The 13196-nt window shown below is 34.3% G+C and overlaps 1 protein-coding gene across 1 annotated transcript in view; it reads right to left on the bottom strand.

Moving 5' to 3' along the window:
• LOC111700514 (neural-cadherin-like) overlaps positions 1–8974 on the bottom strand; it is a 39640-nt gene extending 30666 nt beyond the window's left edge. Inside the window, 7 exon segments of the mRNA XM_023471444.1 lie at positions 1382–1572; positions 2861–4548; positions 5120–5225; positions 5594–6075; positions 6137–6220; positions 7308–7325; positions 8595–8974. Of these exon segments, the coding sequence (XP_023327212.1) occupies positions 1382–1572; positions 2861–4548; positions 5120–5225; positions 5594–6075; positions 6137–6220; positions 7308–7325; positions 8595–8961 (2936 nt within the window). The 5' untranslated portion in view covers positions 8962–8974.
• Between the last annotated feature and the right edge of the window lie 4222 nt (positions 8975–13196).

Below are 13196 nucleotides of genomic sequence, written 5' to 3'. Positions count from 1 at the left end.
AAATTGTTTAGATTTTTCTTTTTTCAGCATTTCGTTGAAAACACTAATAGGATTTATTAGCATTTAAGATGCAACATTTTCCTGTTTAAAAAAATAATCCTTTTAGATATTTTTCATCGGGTACTTTATTGTCCTAGAAATATATTTTAGAGATTTGTTAACAGGAATAAATCTAGAGCTTAAAACTTTGAAATCACGATAAAAAAGTCTAATACATTTCTAGGATTTTCCCTACGACACAAGTATACAGCAAATACTAGTCAAAAATACAGTTTTTCAAAAATCACAAATTCTTACAGAAACGATCTAAAATATTTTTTTGAAAGATCGAAAAAAACAGTTTTTGTAAGAAATTGTTTTCAGAACACTTCGACATCTAGAGCACACACATATAAACACCACATCTAAATGATAATGTTATCTAAATTATAATTTTATCTAAATAGGCTAAATCCTGAAAAATATCCACCCAAGAAAAATCATGGATGTTCTATTATTAGTATAAAAAAATATGAAAGAAGACATTATTTCAGTTTTTTTGAAAAATTATATTTTAAAAAATTAAAGTTGAAAATTTTTTTAAAAAACTTTAAATAAGGATCTTCTTTTATTTGAATAGTTAATAGTTCTAAATTATCTCAAAAAATTATTCTAAATTAAAGCTACCAACACTAAGAATGTGGACACCTTCTCAAAAAATAGGCGCCTAAAAATCTGGGACTATTAATTTAAAAACCACACATATAAAAAGGTCTGGAGAGTTATAGGAAAATGTAAATCATTTTTTTTTTTAATTTAAAATATAACTCCCCAGACCCTTTTTTTGCATGGTTTGAATGACGATCTAAAATAGAAGATTATGACTTAGATAAAAAGTTAAATCCTTGTAAAAACGGATTTCCTGTAAAATGTTTTGACCAAACACTCATCATGCAACAATCTTCCCCTGATCATACTGTTGAATCAGTCCAGCCCAGAATACTGGTAACTGATTCAAAGATTGATCATGTAATGTGCGCCGTAGTAGAGATCCTTTTATATAATTCTTAACCTGTGTCAACCTATTTCCCCTTCCAACCACCATTAATTAAACTTTTATTCCTTTTTTTTTCTTTGCCCTTTTCCCCGCCAATTTCCAAACTACCACAATTATCCCATTTTTCTAGACCTTTCCTTTGCTCTTTTTCCTTTCCCTACCGTTTAGTTAGTAAAATTGCAGAGAATTTCTTTAATTTTACATCAAAATTCAATTTTTATTGGATACTGCAAGAGCAAGAGTTTTGTTAGTTAAAGGGTTTAGAAAGGGTAATCATCGGGTTAAGGTCTACACTTAAGGTTTTACACGGCACACTTGGGGATAAGTGCAGATTCCACAACAGACCTCGCTTTTACAGAAGTAACAGTTTGCCCGATGGCCGTGTTCTCCTTCACATAGATTGGACCGTAGACGGGCCGGTCCCACACCGGCGGCTTGTTGGACCGATCCACAACATCTATCTGAACCTCAACTGTTCGAGAGAGAACGGTATCTCCACGATCCTCTGCTATGGCCTCCAGTCGATAACTCTCGCGCTAGGGAGGGAATGAATTGTTAATATATTAATATGAACCTAGGGCTACCAATACCTACACTGCTATGTTAGTTCTAAGTATAGATGTAACTAAGACCTTCACCAACTATAGCAGGTGGTTGATACCCGTGTTCCGGAACCTTACATCTAAAACAAACCTGGCTTTTACTGCCGTCACCGTGTGTCCGGGCGTTGAATTCTCTTTGACATAAATAGGTCCGTAGACCTGCTGGTCCCACACAGGGGGCTTGTTGTTTCTGTCCACCACATCCAGCTCGACCTCTACGTCAGCGTGCAGGGGGGGATTCCCCCGGTCAGATGCACGCACGCGGATCGTAAACTTTGCGCGCTTAAACGGAAGAAAATTTAAAGAGTTTTAAAAGAACATGATACAAAGTTCAAATGGACACTTGGTGAGCTTTATAATCTAATCTCATTAGCAAAATGATTCTGAAATTATTACAGAGAAACTGAACACTTGCCTCAAACTCTAATCATCTGATCCCTATATGTGTGTACCCTTATGGTGTAATTCTTTAATATTTTAAACTGTGGCTGTAAGTTTTAGATCTAAAATAATATCAAAGCTCTACAACATCAGGTTTCAGGCCGCTAGGATTTGAAATTTAGAGTAAGAGGTAAGTGTTACGTTTCTTTCGAAACAAATTCAAGTTTTGTTTAATACTGAGTATCATTTAAATGATATAAAAGATCTTTGGAGTATTTAAATTTCAAGTCTTCTGACATTTTCAAAGATCAAAATTGACATTTAGCTCGGTAAAGCTACCTTTGGAATAAAATTAAAAAATTGTTCATGTTTTTTAAAGTGAATATTTTTGCGATTCTGCTTAAGTGAAGATTTAATTTTAAAAAGCATTTCTATATCAATCAGAAAAATTAATTTCACATTTTTTTAAAATGCCAATTTAAGTCTTTGAACTATTTTGAAATTCAAGCTAATTAAACTTTGATTAAAATTAAGTTTATCAAGGAAACTTTACTTAAACTTGAGAAAAAAGATACAAAGCATAAAAAATACTTACGGTGCATGACAAAAAATGGTTAAAAAAATTATTAGATTAAAATTGAAGTAAATAGTTAAACAATTTAGTAGTAACTCTCAAATAATTCACAGTCATTCATTTTTATAAAATTCATTCTCTTTGAAAGTAACTTAAACTAATATAAAAAATTCTGTTTGAAAACTGAAGAAGACCATTATTTCAACCAAAGGAAATTCGAATTCTTGGAATTATTTCTTATTTTAAGAAATTTAATAACAAACTTACGTCTAAAGGTTTCTTTAGGAAAATCCAACCAGATTCAGGTTGAATATCAAAGTAGTTGAGATCATCCCGCTGGAAAGGCGCTGCCAAGCTATATCTGATCGCACCATTATTGTCCGCATCCTCGTCGCTGGCGGAGACACGAAGAATGTTGGTCCCGATGTTCGTGTCCTGCTTCACGTTCTCGATGTACTTTTGCCGATCAAAGAGTGGAGGGTTGTCGTTAACATCCGTAATCTCCACTGTAAAGGAGCAAACACCTTCAAGCGAAGGCTCTCCAGAGTCGATAGCTTTGACTGTAACAGACACACTCTTTCCATCGTCGCCTTCTCGATCGAATACTTTGTTTGTAAACAGTTCTCCAGTTTCCTCGTCTACCGTAAATTTGGTTCCTTTCTGATGGGGCTGCTGAACAATTGAATATTTGACCTGACCATTCACTCCCTTGTCCTTATCCACAGCATTTACTTTAATTACAGGGCTGCCGTTAGGAGCTCCTTCTTCTATCTTCGGAGTGTAAGAACTGCAGTCCTCAAAGATCGGTTTATTGTCATTCACATCCGTGATAAAAACAACAACAACAGCGGTGGAGGTATGAACCTTTTGAGGATTTTTGGAATCTCCCGACTCCATACAGCATTTTCCATCGTCCATAGCTGTAACATTTAGTTCATATTTGTCACGATCAAGGTTGATATTTCCAGAGTTAAGACGGATCACACCAGTGTTTGGTTCAATCTTAAATAGTCCCGAGGTTTGGGATCCTCCGACAAATCCGAAAGTGACTCCGTCTCCGTCCTTGTCACTTGCAACGACAGTTGTGACAAGGGTATTCGGACCTGCATTCTCATCCACATTAGGTGTGTAAACCTGCTGGGAGAACCTTGGTTCCTCGTCGTTCTTATTCTCCGTGTACACACGGACAGTAGCAGTTCCTGTTCTAGCCGGTTCTCCTTTATCCTTAGCAGTAACCTGGAACTCATAGTAGGCATTGTTACTATCAGCATCCAGCCTTCTGTTGTTAGAAATAACACCGTTGGAGTCTACTGCAAAATGATCATCAGACACAGAGTAGGCAATGTCAGCGTTACTTCCAGAATCTGCATCAGAAGCTTTGACCTTCATAATAGAAGTTCCTATTGCAATATCTTCATCAATGTTATGCGCTTGGTAGTCAGGAAGTTCAAACTTTGGAGCATTATCATTCACATCAGACACTTTTATGGTTAACTCAACCGAGGTTGAAAATCCTCCAGAATCCTCTGTTGCAGTGACAAGAAGTTGGTAGATGTGAGGCTGACGGAGATCCTCGAAATCTAATTCCTTGGCTAGCTTAACAATCCCGGAGGATGGTCCAATGTTAAATGTTCCAGCTCCCTGTCCTTGGGCCTTCAGAGTGTATCTAATCTCCCGGTCAGCAAAGGACTTTGCTTTCACCGAAATGATGTCAGAGTCCTTCTTTTGACTTTCAGGTATTTCCGCTTCGTAGGACGGCATGTAGAACTGAGGAGGACGTTTTCCTCCGACAATAGATAAACGTTCCTCTGGAGTAGATTGGTAGGTTCGCCCGTTTTTACCATTCTGATCCTCAGCCTTGACGTAGAGAACGTATTCCATGTCTAGTTGGAAAGCTTCAGCTCCCCTGGTTCTAACAACTCCGGATCTTTCATCAACCTCAAACCTTCCTCCAGCTGGAACAATATCACATTTGGGTAAAATTGGACTAATTTTGTAACTTAGAAGATATACAATAAGGTATATAAAACTGTGGATAAGGAAAACGACTGTTAGCTTAAAGCTTGGCTGGTAAATGAGACACAGCAATTGTACAATGTTCTGCTGGAGACTTATTTCACTTAATAAGTTACCGGTAAAACTATTTACTGTGTTTTAACATCCAATGCACAAAAAATCGTCTTCATGTCGTCTTTATATTATACAGTTTTATGGGTCCCCACTGCATTATTTTTCTTATTTTCGTAAGCAATATTTGCAAGTAAACTCGGAAATAAAGAAGCTAAAAAATATCGTCTTCCATTGAAATAAAATAAAACTTGCCCACATAATCTATATGAAACCAAGAACTTTACAAAAATTAAAGTTTGATAAATTTCTTTACAACATAATTGTCTGAATCTCTTAAAAAAGATTACAAACTCTTTTTTTGGACAATTTTACCTCATAAGAAATAATACGATAATACAAGAAAAAGGCAAAAGAGAAAGATTAACAATTAAAAGGGTAAAAATTAAAGAATCTTACTTCTATCTCTGACCAGGAAATAATGGAGGTTTGGATCCGAATCCGGGTCCTTGGCTTGGAGGGTAAATACTGGAGTATTCGGTGGAGCATTCAGCTTTACTACAGCCTAGATAATAATTGACAATAATAACAATAACAATAACAATAACAATAACGATAACGATAACGATAACGATAACGATAAAGATAACGATAACGATAACGATAACAATAACGATAACGATAACGATAACGATAACGATAACGATAACGATAACGATAACGATAACGATAACGATAAAGATAACGATAATGATAATGATAATGATAATGATAATGATAATGATAATGATAATGATAATGATAATGATAATGATAATGATAATGATAATGTAAAAGATACATCCTAAGTTCTGGAAGTTCAGATAGCAGAATCTCACCAGTTTGCGGAACTATCACGAAGGGTCCTCCCTTCCTCACTACTCGATAGATCACTTTATCGCCGTCAGGGTCAATCGCCGACACCTGGCCGACAGATTCAAACCGCCGGATCGACAGCGGAGCGGTTAAACTGTAGATTTTCTGTTTGAACACTGGAGCATTATCGTTTATATTTTTAACAAAAAGATTAACGTTGATAACAGCTCTCTCATGAGATTCAGGATTAGTGAGAAGAATTCTGAACTTGAGTTCAGGATCAGATTCATGATCTAGAGATTCAAGGGTTGAGATTGAGATCAGGGTTGAGTTTTCTCCGTACACCAGAGCAGCTGAGATCTGTCGTCTAATCTTGACAGGATGAATTTTAATCTCTAGGTTGTGGTTGTGGTCTCCGAGGACCTTGAGTTCTCCAACCTCGGTGTGAGGAGGTTGGTTCTCGGATACGGAGAGAACTGCATGTGATCTAGTGAACCTGAGCAGGCTGTTAGGATCCTTCACGTTCACATTTATAATATGAAGCGTGGACTGATCCTCCTCTTGTCGGGAGACAGCAATAGAAAAGTTAGACCCTGAAATGAAAGATGATTAACAACAAACCTTTAAAATTAATAATAATAATAATAATGGGCGGTTCGTCGTTAACATCTCTAACTTTGATGATTACTCTCTGATTGTCAGTGTCTAAAAAATAAAAGATAAAATAAATAAAATTTAATTTAAAAAATTTTAATGACTAACATGCAGAAAAAAAACCCGTTTTCACACTCACAACACCTACCTGGATTCAAAAAGAAGTTTGCACAAAAAGTCCAAAAGAAAAAGTTAGGATTTTATTGAACGCATCAAAAGAGTAATATTTCCAAAATGTTTAAAAGATTTTAAGATTAAATACTCCTAAATTATATTTTTATTCTTTAATTTACAGATGGATTTAGATGATGTAAATTAAATAAATGAATTACCCTGCCTGCCACTCAAAACACAATCCAAAAATGCATTTTGCATTCGCTGATATTATTTAAGTTTTGAAATAATATAAACATGAAAATCCAAACATAATATAAAATATAAATATTTAGACCAGGGGACCAGGCTTGATATATTAACGAAACCCAATTTATTGAACTGACAGTTCTAATTGAACAGCCATTAGATTAAGAGTCACAAACCAGTTTATTTAACAACAAAGCAGATAGAAAACATTCATCACAAACAAACTTTGATGATAAAAAAAGCTATTACGCATGCAAAAATATATCACCGATTTCGCACACGTGCAAATAATTCAAAACAAACATAAAATAAAAATGATTTTTTAAAAACAGATTTAGATTAATTTTAAAATTATTCATATCATAGAAAACTAATTATGAACATAAAATTAACAGTTATTTTTTTAAAGATCAAATTGAAAAACTGTGCCGAAGATTTTAAGTTATCTAAATTAGTTTATTAAATTAGATTTGGATTTAATTAATTTTTTAACAGTGATTCCATAAAACTGTGAATAGGAAGACGACATTGAGAAATCTGTAAGTATTTCTGATATTATAAAGATTTACTAGTATCTTTAAAATCAACTTATTAAGTAATTGGGTCGGTGCACAGTGCGCATTTGCTGTGTCTCATATTCATTGGACCCATAGTTAAATCAAAATGATATCTTTAATCTAAAAGTCGTCATTGTATTTTACAGTTTTGTGGTGACCACTGTAAAATTGAAAGAAAATACATGCAACAGTAAAGACATGAAAACTAGGTTACTTACACTGCAATCCTCGCCACCCTGTGCAAAACAAATCAAATTTAAGTAAATTTTATGTTAGTTTCCATCTTTTTAATTTTAACAAATTTTTTGAATATGGAACCACATAATTTGATTTTTCTCATGTACTTGGGCGCAAAATCTAAACTAGAGGAGCTACGAGGTCACATGGACGAGCTCATCACAAATCTTAATTTTCTAATCCCTATATCTTTGCAACCTTTTGTGTAATGATAGTGTAATCTGTGGTAAAGACTTATAACCCCCGCCCCCCCATTTCATAGCAAACTCAATCTTTTTATAATATTCCTTTTAGATTTAAAATGTTCTAAAAGTTTAAAGAATTCTATTGTTGTTCTACGAACTGTTTGCGACTAAAATAGAATTTATTCTAAAATCATTTATTGTATAAAGGGCCAAAACAGTTAGAAACGAATAGTATAGAAACAAAAAACATTTTTATACAAAGAGTTAAGAGAGAAAAAAAGGATTAGGAAGAAAATATGATTTAGAAGGGAGACAAATGTTGAGGAAGGAATATTTTTTTAGCCAACAAAACTTTTTGGTGGTAGAAACGAATACACAGAAAAATAACAATTAGAAGGAAGAAACAAATTGGGAAAAGAAACTTTAGAAGGAGAAAAAATAAAACAAAGTGCTTTAGCGGGGAAAAACAAAGCATTAGGAGAGAAAAACAAAGCATTAGGAGAGAAAAACAAAGCATTAGGAGAGAAAAACAAAGCATTGAGATGGCGGAATAAACTGTTTGATGAATGATGGAAAGGGGAATTGAAGCATTAGATATCTAGAATGGACATGACAGGAGGGGAATTGGTAATATGAAATCATGAATTCATGGGATTGGAAAGGAAATCAAAGTTTATGAAATTTATTCCCCCCTGGGTATTGGTTGGAGAGGGAAATGAAGAATATATATTCAAGGTTGAAACCATGGCATTTCTTGCAAGCTTAAAGATTGGAATTTAACCAGGGAAGACTTATATATTTTATCAGTCACAACTTAAAGGAAAATAAAGCCTGTTACACAAGCAAAGTTTAATAAAAGGTTATATTATTGCAAAATTCAGAGCAAAAAAAAATAAGTAAAAAATCGAAACAAAATCGGAATTTTTTTAATGCCTCGTAAAAACTGCATTTTTAAGTCTCGTTTTTTAATAAATCCTAAAATTTCTGAACCATCCCCCTCTCCCCGTGGTCCAGAATAATAATTCTCTTTGATGTAATTAAGGTATTATTGATTGCTGAAAGGGATATTTATAAATACTTTACCTCCGCTGCCGGAGTTAGTGATAATAACCCAGAAATCAATCGTCTTCTCCCGACCTAACTCCTCATAATCCCACTTCTTCTTTACCCGCACGGCACCGTTCGGTTCAACCGTTACCCAGGGGTTCTCATCTCGTATCTTGAAGGTTTCATGTTCGCTCTCTTTCTCTAGAGAGAACACTATTTTTCCCTCTGGTTCTCCGTCCGCTTCGGTGAAATCATTGCGCTTCGTGGGACGCACAGCACGTGTTACTCGACGCTTGACCCTGGAGTGTGCCTCCGTGATGTTCTGAGGGAGGACCTCGTTATCCTCGAAGCTGATGTAGACAAGGGCGGGTTTACTGGTGAGGGAGGGGGACCGGGTATCCATAGCAACAATCTAGAATATAATTATTAGTTTTTTTAGTAATTGGTGTATTTATTTTAATTGAACACAATGAAGTTGTCACGAAAACGAAGACGATTTTAACACTAGAGGTTTTGTTGAATTAGATCTACAAACATGGTAAACATATGGATTGTTGATCTAACATCTATAATCACCTACAACGAAACTAAGTTTTCTAATCCCTATGTCTTTTCAACCTGGTGTTGTAAATCTTTGATATTTCAAACTTAGATTATTTGATCATATAGAATTCCTATTTTGAAATATATGAGGTCTATAACATTAGGTCTCAAAGATAAAGGGATTAGAAAATCAGAGTTTATGGCAACTTGACTAAATTCCTTTTAAATATTTCTATGTAATATCTATGTAATTTTTATTTTTACAAGCTTTCCCACTTTGGATATATTTAGGATCATCTTCTCAATCCAGTTAATTCTGGTGACCACCGCACCAATTGAAAAATCTAATTAACGAAGTGTAAGACAGCCCCCCCCCCCCCGGCCCCCTCCATGCCCTTTATTTGATTTGGGTTGAATAAGCAATCTAGTATTTTCCATTCAGTCACAACCATTTTATATTTGATCAAATCTGTGACAGTAACAAACTTGATCACTTGCATGGGGGGGATCAACAAAAATCATAAAAGATCACTTAAGAACATTTTTTATTTTTTTTTTTTTTTTTTTGTTAACAAGAAAAATAGATATTAAAGGTATTGAGCTTTTGCAAAAAAAATGATTTTCTAATCCATACATTTTTGAAATCCGATGTAGTTGACCTTCGATATTTCAAACTCTAAAACCCATTTGATCAAATAGTCTAAGTTTAAAATATCAAATGTTTACCATTAGGCTGCAAAGATATAGGGGGTAGACATTTTGAGTTTTTGGCAAAGACTCAAATTCTTTGTTTTGGAAAATCGTTGGAACGACGGAATTGTTCTTAGCTCGGTTTAAAAGTTCTTATTCGAGTAGGTTAGTTTCCAAACAATGCTAGGTTTCCTTGTCACTTTATTAATAAAATATAATATCTTAATTTTCTAATCCCTATATCTTTGCAACAAAATATTTGATATTTGAAAATCTCAATTCTGTTAGATCAAATAGATTTAGATTAATATCAACGTTCATACCATGCATCAAGTTACAATGATATAGGGATTCAAAATTTGAGTTGATGACAAAAACTTAATTTCTTTATGTTTCATGATTAAGATATAATAAAGTTGACAGAAATATTGAGAACATGTTCAGAATTCATATTGATTATTGATTCATATGCTTCCTTCAAAATATCATTGAGGACTTTCTTATTTTTAAATATTTATTGAGACAAATGTAATCCTCCCCCCCCCCCACATACACATCAAAAGTCATCTTACAAATTAATAAGTTCACAGGAATTGGGTTTTCTTAAAACAATCTGAAGGAAAATCATCAAAAGGGTTTAAAAGCTTTTAAATTTATGTCCCATTTCTTTTAAAGTTAAAAAAATGTTTTTCTTATTTACAATTAACAAGGACGGGGGCGCACTTCTTTATGGAAATACATTCACGAATCCACAGATCTAACAATTTTTTTTAAATGGTCAATTTTATTTATTGGTAATGTTTATGGAGAAAACCCCTTTAAGAATCAACCCGAGATATAAAGATAATGTTTTGTAAACACTCAACAGTTGATAAAAAGGGATGAGGGAGGAGGGAGGGAGGAGGGGGTATATCGATTTGTCCTACTTCCAAGAGTTGCACATTAACCACGTTTTTGTAAGGAAACATTTCTAACTCTAGATAAAAAGTGTGACACTAATATTGACAGGAGTAGTATTGGAGGTAGGTAGTCCGGGTGTTTTTACAACTATAGAAATTCTTCGGAGTTAGGTCAATTATTATGGAAGGTGCAAATATTTAAGGGTTCGAAAGGTCTAAGGAGCTTAAATTGATTTTAACTCAACGAAAGGGGTTTACAATAAGTGAGGGGGGGGGGGAGAGGAAATTAGGCCAAATTATAATCGCCTAAACAAGTTAATCCAATTTTAGATTACAGAATATAGTAATTTATAACGTTTTATCTATAGGAACCCGTAATTTATTTCGTTTAGATTACAGAATATAGTAATTTATAACGTTTTATCTATAGGAACCCGTAATTTATTTCGTTTAAGGAATTCTTTCCATTAGATTCATTGCTGTTAATGTATTCCTGGGATTCCTAGCTTTTAATTGATATGCATAAAGCCAGTTAAAAATTTTCATTTTTGGAGGTAATTAAGGTCATTAGAGGTCGTAAGAGGTCATTAGAAGGTCAAACACTGGATTGGTTGCTGCTACTGTGTTCCCTGGGTTCTTAGATTTCGTTTGATATTTATAAAGCCATAGTTGAAATATTTTCTGTTTGTGGAGGTTATTAGAGGTCATTAGAGGTCATTAAAATTCAATTTTATTTTATTTTAGTAATTTCGATCACTAATTAGGCGTGCAGCCAAAATATTGGAAGATTTGAACCAAAAATGAAGGCAGGGACCCCCCTACATCAAACATGCCATCTCCACCATCCCCTTCGTTTCATATTTTCCTCTTTAAGGTAATCATGAACATGGAGAATGGAGATCAAGTTTCATGGGAAGAAAATATGTCAATGCCTAGGTTAAATTTCAGTTAAATGTGAAAAAAGGATACGAAAACATTACCGGGGAATTTTCTGAACCATTATTGTTCTGCAGAAAGTTCTAATGGCCCAAAGTTGATTCCGGCTTAAATCTTGTATGGGAGAAAACTAGGGAATAATATGTAATAGTGCGAGAATATCCTTTGAGAATGCGAGGAAGGAGGAGGGGAAAATATTTAAAATTTTAAAACCGAGTTATATTTTTCTTTATTTGAAATAGTGAAAGGATAAAGCTACCAGCCTAGCATAGCTGTTTGAAAGCTTTATCCCATTTTTGCGAATGATAAATGTTTGAAAAAACTAATAAACAGTTTCTTGATTAAATCATTCCTTGTTTTTATTCAAAATAAACAAATGTCCATTAAGGAGGTTTAACTCATAGTGTATATAACCCCGAAGGCAGTTAAACTGTAAACAATCTTAAAAATCTAATTAAAAAAAAATATTCTTCCTCATTGAAATAAAGCAATTGAGTCTTAGCTAAAAAACTAATTTTCTAATCCTTACATCTTTGCAACCTGATGATGTAACCCATAGATATTTAAAATTTAGATTAACATAATTCATTATTTGAAATCTAAGGTTTACAAGATTGGGTTGCAAAGATATAGGGATTAGAAAATCAGAGTTTGTGGCAACACTCAATTTCTTTTAGGTTGAATTACAATCTTAAATAGTTTCAACCATTGCTCCTCTTTCAGAAAAGCTAAAGAGAAAAGCAAAATAACCAAATAAATCAGCTTTTCTCATTAAAATAAGAGGAGCTACTAGATTGAAACGTCGTATCGATGATTTCCCACAAATGACCTTTAACTATAAATGTCAACGTACATTATAAACCCCTCGCACCCCTAGAACCCTGTACCTGCTTTAAAAGCTAAAGTATCTGCAAGCATGAGATGCCCTGAGTTGAGAAGGTAGAAGGCTGATGATGCTGGGCTAGGAAGCAGGGTCAACCCGTCCAGGTCAGGGAATACCTTGACTATATCTCCTATAGAGGAGTTGGAGGGTAGGTGGAGATAACTAATATCACTAGAGAAAACTCTACATATACACACCAAGATCACTAGGCTAGTCCCTGGAGAACCCATCATTATGGAGTTCTTTTACTCCTCCTTAACCATTAAACTTAATCTTCATCTTGTTTCCCTTCGTGTTTGTTCACTTCACCTTCATCTTTAATTATATCTGAAAATAGCAACCCATGATCTAAAGAATACGTGATTTTTGCACCCCCCCCCCTTCCTCTCTCTTCTGAGCAAATGTTTAATGATTGCAAAGATTCTGCTGAAGCTGCGGAGAGTTCTGTATTGATTTTTACCAGAGGCACTTGGCCTACAGGGCAGGTAGAATCCGTAGAAAATGGTGCAAAGACAGAGAGAGAGAGATTTCATGTTCCCCAAAACCAGCTCATCTTTAGGGTTAGATTCTACCCTTGCACAAAACTATAGTTTACTGTGATTTCGTGTGGTATAAATGTGTGTGGAAGGTTGTATATGTGGTAAACTCCATGTGATAATATTCTATGCAGTGGAGTTGTAGTTTTCC

Source organism: Eurytemora carolleeae, unplaced genomic scaffold (genome assembly GCF_000591075.1).
Source record: "Eurytemora carolleeae unplaced genomic scaffold, Eaff_2.0 scaffold360, whole genome shotgun sequence".
In the NCBI taxonomy this organism is placed as follows: Eukaryota; Metazoa; Arthropoda; class Copepoda; order Calanoida; family Temoridae; genus Eurytemora; species Eurytemora carolleeae.
The sequence above is the reverse complement of the archived record's forward strand: the minus strand, read 5'-3'. Positions and strand labels throughout refer to the sequence as shown.